At 48.9% G+C, this 7,090-nt stretch overlaps 1 protein-coding gene across 4 annotated transcripts in view; it reads right to left on the reverse strand.

Annotated features, from left to right (window-relative positions):
* Positions 1-4,861, reverse strand: part of LONRF2 (LON peptidase N-terminal domain and ring finger 2) — an 81,301-nt gene extending 76,440 nt beyond the window's left edge. For 2 of the 4 annotated variants that reach the window (XR_003857169.1, XM_029604790.1), the window contains exon 1: positions 3,555-4,860. Coding sequence is in view for 3 of the 4 variants with exons in the window: in XM_029604790.1 (XP_029460650.1) it covers positions 3,555-4,263 (709 nt within the window). In the remaining variant the exon portion in view is untranslated. Of the gene's footprint in view, positions 1-3,554 lie in introns of all 4 variants that reach the window. The other 2 variants (XM_029604789.1, XM_029604788.1) reach the window with 2 other exon arrangements.
* Between the last annotated feature and the right edge of the window lie 2,229 nt (positions 4,862-7,090).

A 7,090-nucleotide genomic window follows, 5' to 3' on the forward strand; every position in this document is an offset into this window, starting at 1 on the left:
GAAGAGAGGAGGAGTGAATGAGGGGAAGAGGGATGAGTGAGAAGGGAGGATAGGAAGAGGGAAAGAAATGAAAGGGAAGAGGATGAGGGTTACGGGGATGACAGAGGGGAGGGAAAGGAGGAGTGAGAGGGGAAGGATCCAGAGAAGGTAGGAGACACGAGTAGGAGGGAAGGAGCAGCAGCACGGTTGGCCCTGTGGCCAGAAGACAAGAGCAGTAGCAGAATCGGCCCATGCCCTGGGAAGAAAAAGCAGGGGTCGCCCCATCGACTGCATGGGCTGAAGGCAAAAGCTGCCACAACCTGCGAGCTTCAGAGAGGGAGAAGAGCGAGTGTGAGAGCAGGAATGTACCAGAGAATGAGTGTGTGTTAGTGTGTGTATATGAGCCAGAGAGCCGAGGGCAATGTTTGGGCACCCCCTCTCCTCCCTGACAATCTCAGGCTGACTGGAAATCACAAGTTCCCAGGTACAGAAAGCGGATAATTTCTTTTATCCTTATTAGTTTTAATTATTTGGTATTATTTATCTGCTCTTAAAATGTTATTGATTTTTGGGACCTTTTTAAAATGTTTATATATTTAAATATTGAATGCTCTATTTGTCAGCAGTTTTGAAATATTTCTTAGTATGTTTTTACTTTTATGAAATATTTTCTTAGTATGATTTTACTTTTATGATTGGTTTCTTAATTTTTGTTTTATGAGGCATAGAGATGTTTCTATTTTTCCATTGTTGCACTGCATACAGAGTCTGGCTTGTTGCGGTTTCCAATTCAGTTGTTGTCTATGTGTTTCCATTTATATTTTATGGTCTCTTTATTCTGTGGGGCATGGAGTAGCCGCCGAGTGGTTTGAGTACTATAAACCAGGGACACCAGGGTTCAAATCCCACTGCTGCTCCTTGTGACCTTAGACAAATCACTTCACCTTCCATTGCCCCAGGTACAAACAGATTGTGCACCCTCTAGGAACAGGGAAATATCTATAGTACCTGAAAATAATCCACTTTGAAGTGGCTGATCAGTGCAATTTTAAATAAATATTTGGTCTGAGTTCTACATGTGTGTCCAAGATGAGGTATTCTGCTAGCATGTAGTTTCTGTATAGGGATATATATATATATATAGCAGCCTTGCTTGCTCTGTTTTCCTAATAGGAAATGTAGTTGGGGGGGGGGGGGGGTTAGGCCTGGTTTAATATTTGCAGTATTGCCATTTCACTGTTACAGTTTGAGTACTGGCAGTTAGTACTGTTTTGGTACTGGAGCTTTACTATATTGCAATTGAAATAGCCCACATCTAACTTGCATTACAATAGCCTTAATGCCATTATGGGTTAAAGCATCTTTTTTTTCAGGGTTTTCTGGTTGGCACCACAGCAGTACATGTAAATATAACACACATATTTTAAATGATATTTGTACCTCAGTAGACTGTACTTTGAACGTTCTTTTTCATGTAAAAAAAAAAAAGGTTATAAATGCATAATTTTTAACTGTGTGTAGGGGGGGCCATTGGGGGGAGGGTACAAGACTGTAAGGTACGCCGAAGACATCTAATACCCTTGCACCAGCTCTGGTCCGGAGCCACACGCAGACAGTGCACATGGAGAGAAAGAGGAGACCATAGGTTATGGTTTGTGCAGGCCATGGTGGTACAATCCTTAGATTAATAATAACATACATCAGAAAACTGAGAATTCCTTTTTTTTTTTTTTTTGGCAAAACAAATTCCCTGCTTCTATTTTCAGTGGCAGACCTGTACTGCAAACTTCTCCGAGTACTTAGTACAAAGTTATTGTGATTTGAAGTATCTGGTTCTAATAGCAGTCCCTGTGGGCTCCCTCAGAGCGGCTCAGCTTGGGTGGGTTTCCTGTCTCACTTATTTCAAGGGGATCCCTCCCCATCACCTTTTCTCCAGTTCTCCTTCCTAGCCTTTGCGACAACAGCAGCCGAGTAGGATTTTTCATGTTCTGTTAACCAGCTGGAGGCGGGGGGGGGGGTGTATTTTTTTATGAGGCCCCCCTACAGGGTGAATAGGGTATGCACAACAGTTCATTTCTTTTCTGGGATTTGTATTAGTGTGAATTTCTGTGACTTTAAACATTTCTAGCGGGGGGGGGGGGGGGGGGGAGCACAAATGAACTGGACCCTGGGCACTGGAGACCCTCTGTAACCACTCACACGCTCGCCTTAAAAGGGAACAATGCTGACAAGCCCATACACAAGCAGTCTTACACTTTAATGCTTCAAACACTCACAAATTTACACTTTTAAACCTGAAGTAATTGCTACCCATTAACAGACAATCCACTCTACAGCTTAAATATAGTCCTCCCTCAGCAGACAGAATACCCTTGAATACAAAGAAATGTCAGCACCTCCCAGTGCAATGTCCTGGTCAGTTCCTCAGGAGGTGGAACTCCTTCAGGTATCATTCTGAGAGCCCATGACAGCTATAATTTTTTCCCCACAGATCAGGTGGTTAGGAAAAAAAAAAAAGAGACCCCAAACTGAAAAAAAAGATGAAATGGGAGAGAGGGGGAGGGAGAGAGAGAGAGAGGGGTCCACACCTCTGCACTGGTAGTCCAGCACATAAACACAGATGGCTTCAGATACCTCAAGTCAACAGCTGGTTATGAATATATGCAGGTGAGGCTGGTTTTCCAGTGATGCCAGAGTGTCATTGCTTGAGGGATATTTGAGGGTCCAGCATCAAAAGGAACATCTAAGATCACTTAGTCTCCTGTTAAAACATGCTGCTTTAATCAAGAAGCAACTAGGGGTACCCTAGCCTAGACCACAGCTAATTCACACAGAGGAGACTGATAAATCTGAGCTGCTGGGTGAAAGTTAGGAGAGTTTCCAGCTACACTGGCCACCTATTTAGTTGCTAAACACCTCCTTATAGGTGCACTCCATACCCTGCACAGCATCAGCTGGATTCAATTCACTCAGACATGGAACTCATTCCTTTTTGCTAATACTGTCTTGCAGTTTTCATTTGTGCCATCACATGCTTCTCCAACTAAAGAGCTCCGGGCGGTGTTACAACAACTCAGAATCTAGGTCAAGAAACATGCATTAGGCCATCTGTCAGGCTTACATCTGCAATAAAGCACATTAAGGTCAAGGAATGTGTCAAAGGTCAAGGTACCCTGCACTACAATAGGTACATCACAATGAAACGTGATCACAGACTGGGCACGCTTCTGGTAACAAATATTGTACAAGGCTAACATAATAGACTTTTCTTAGTACAAACAAATTTGATAAGGGGAGTCGGTACAACTTGTTTCAAAACAAATTACATATAAATAGGATCACGTGACTGCCAAGGGAAGGCTAAAACAGTTCATTCAAACAAAGCAGCTGGATAGAAATGGTTACCCCCTTATTAGACGACCAAATATTGAAAGTTTTAACTCCCAAGACGAACATGCTTTGTGCAGGTCTTATTTTGAACACAAAAGTTTACGAACAGTATCTAACCCTCCCCATAATGGGAGCGGGAGAGAACCAAAAGGTCGCACACGGCAGCCCCGCACGCTGCAGCTTACCCAGTTCGGCGGCTTGGTCGTATTTTCCTAATGCCCCCGTCAGATCTTGCTGCTGGCGCAAAACGTCCCCCTCGACGCACAGTTTTCGCACTCGGCTCTCGGTCTCAAACCATTTCTCCAGCAAGTTGCCGAGCAGCACGTTGACTCGGGCGCCCTGCGAGGGGCCGGGGCAGGCGGCGGCGGCCCCGGCTGGGCTCCCGCTCTCGCCCCCACACAGCGGGCACTCCCCGCGCCCTCTTCCCTCCGGGCAGCATTTGCAGAAAGTGTGGCCGCAAGGCAGCGTCGCGGGATCGAGCAGCAAGCGCCGGCAGCCGGGGCAGGAGAAGAGATCGGAGCCGCCGCCGCCGCCGCCTCGCTCCGGCGGGGCCCCCGCGGGCAGCCGGAGCGCCTTCTCCCGGACGCCCAGCGCGATGCCCTCCACCAGCGGCCGCAGCTCCTCGGGCCGCAGCCGGGCCAGCGCGGCGGCCGCGGCGTAGGAGTCCAGGGCCTCGGCTAGGCGGCCGGCGCGGGCCAGCGCCTCCGCCCGCCGCAGGCACAGCGCCCGCTCGGGCCGCTGGGCCAGCCGCGAGCCGTAGATCTCGGCGGCCAGCTGGAAGTCGCCCGCCCGGGACGCCTCCCCCGCCACGCCCAGCATCTCCGAGGCCAGGCCGGGCGGCAGGGGGAGATCGGGCGGCGCGCGGTCCGAGCGCTGCCCGCCGCTCGCCTCCATCGCCCGCACCCCCAGCGTTCCGAAGACAAAGGGCCGGCGTTCCGAAGACAAAGGGCCGGCGTCCCGCGCCCCCGCCCCTCCCTGGTCCCCGAGCCTGCGGGAGAGGAGCAGCGCGCGGCCCGCCGCTGCGATCGCCCTAGGACCGAGCCGCGCCCGCTGGGACCGCTTAGATCGCACCTTCGCAGACACCTGCTCGAGCTTCAGCCACCGCCGGCAGGAGTGGATTTTATTTTTTATTATTATTTTTTTTTTTTTAAAGTCCCCGCAGGGCAGAAGCCAGAATCCGATGCCCACTTCGGGAGAAGCGTCGGTTCGGAGCTTTAAATCGTCAGTCAATCGGTGGGGGGGGGGTGGGGGCACAGACAAAGACCCTCCAGCGGGAGAGCCGCTTCGGTCGCCATAAAGGCGCTGCTCGGGCTCCCCGCTCGCTTCCACTCTGCGCTTGTATTTGATGCTTTGTTTTCTTTTTTTTTTTTTTTCCGCCTCTTTCCAGGGAAGCGGCTGGCGGAGTTTAATCTGCCTCTTCGCTCGAGCAGCGCTGTGATTGCCTCTTCCTGCCCATCCCCGCTGCCGGCTTCGCTTCTGCCCGCGCTCCGCCGCGTGACGCGCGGGCCGACGCCCCGCCCCTCCCCGCTCCCCGAACTGGAGCGGTTGTGTAACGCCGGAGCCCTGCTCAGACTCACCGTGACCCGCGCGAGACGAAGAGGGGGGGCCTGTGCACTAAAGGGTTCTTCCCCCCCCCCCCCCATTCTGTATCTACGGGGAGATGATGCTTAGTAAATGACCTCCAGAGTTAGAACTAGAAAATAAAAATACAAAAATCCTCACAACTACAGTGCAGGGCGGATATTCCATCATAAAATATCAGGTCAAGAAGTACTTCTTATGGTATAAGTGCACATCTGGGATTCAATGCCAAGAAGTGCAGCGTCAGGCATCTGGGGTGCTGCAATCCAAAAGAGCTGCATGTGATGGGTGATGAAAAACTAATGTGCGTGGCTGGGAGAGGACCCTTGGGGTGATAGTGTCTGGCGATCTGAAGACTGTGAAGCAATGTGACAAGGCGATAGCTAAAGCCAGAGGAGTGCTGGGCTGCACAGAGAGAGGAATAACCAGTAAGAAAAAAGGAGGGGATGCCTTTGTACAGGCCTCACCTGGAGTATTGTGTTCAGTACTGGAGCCCATTATCTCAAAAACGACAGAGACAGGATGAAGGCGGTCCAAAGAAGAGCGACCAAAATGGTGTGCGGTCAGCATCGGAAGAATTATGAGGAGAGAAATATTTTTTCACGGAGTGGGTGGTGGATGAATGGAATGCCCTTCCGGAGGAGGTGGTGAAGACAAAAACAGTAAATGAATTCAAAAAGGCATGGGATTAAATACTGTGGAATATCCCTGAAGGCTGGAGTTGAAATGAAGAAAAGGTTGCATGGAGGTAACCTGCATGGAGCCGCAGCTACTACCCCTAACAGAAGGCATGGGGATAACCACCCATAACCAATTAGCTTACATGATTTTGACACAACTGCAGCATTGCTCTCCGTTTTGACGGCGAGGGGAAAAAAAGGGGAATTGGTTTTAGATAACAGCCAATGCTGGGCCTTGACTTTTGCAGTCCGGGGCACTGATATGCAGACATTAGGGATAAAGCGCAGGACTGCTGCTACGGCCAAGTCTAAAAGCAGAGCACATTCAAGCAGCATTGTCTGAATTATCAAGACGGCTGTTGTTCACCCTGTGAAAATGTTGCTCGCATTAATTTTGTTATAGGTTTGACAGTTGCTTGGTTTTGATTGCTAATATTGCTACCCTTAACATAAGGCTTGGGGGTAACCTGCACGGTGTGGCAGTTGCAACCACAGGAAACTTGCTGGGAAGACTGGATGCTTTTTTTTTTTCTGCCATCATTACTGTGTTACTTTGACAATCCCCCTGCTGCATAAAGCTTCATACAACATATCATACAAATGATATGTTATAGGTGTTTTACAGGAGCCGCGATTCTTTAAAAGCACACTGACAAACCCGAATGCTTTTAACTGCATGCTGTTAGGTTTTCTGCCGTTGTGATTTATAAAGATCTTGCGGTGTCATTTCCCGTGTTAAAAATGTATTTGGGGTTTCTCTTCCCCTTGCACGTGCTCACTACGAAACAGCGGTGGGTAGGTATTTCGTAATGGGAAACATTTAAAAAAAACAAAAACCATGAATCAGAAGACATAAAAAGGAGAGAAGGGGCTGTGGGGGAGAACAGCATTAAAGAAATAAATGCCTAATCATAATTATGACGAGTGCCGACACTGGTCCTGGTCACATCAAAGACAGAAGGGTTTTAGTATACAGGGAAGAGCTGGCTCTATAACCTTCTGAGTTCACGTCCTGGCTGCAGGAGCAGGGGACCATGGAAGAGGATCCTGGGCTGTGCCACTTCTTTAAAGGATGGTCCCTGTCACACACTCCCCTGCCTGGATTCATGCAGAGGAAGCAAAACTACTTTAACCCAGGCTAAGACACCATTCATTCATGTATTTACTAGTAGAGACCCACAAAATACTTACAGGCAAAATAATAGCTTTATTGCAACACAGTACTTTCTGTAAATACAGGATTCCCAGGTTATTCTTTCACCAAAAACTGTAACAGAGTCATTGGTCTGTCACAGAGTAGCACCTGTCACGTCTTTGCTCTAGCCTGGGAGAGGAGATAGACAGTGCTAGGAAAAACTTTCTTTTTCTGCAAAAACTGGGACAGATATTCAGACTTAAACTCCTCTCCCCCGCCAACTTACCACATGTTCCTTCCTTTTTATAAACTAAACACCTTTGCC

The sequence above is a fragment of the Rhinatrema bivittatum genome, chromosome 5 (assembly GCF_901001135.1).
Source record: "Rhinatrema bivittatum chromosome 5, aRhiBiv1.1, whole genome shotgun sequence".
NCBI lineage: Eukaryota > Metazoa > Chordata > Amphibia > Gymnophiona > Rhinatrematidae > Rhinatrema > Rhinatrema bivittatum.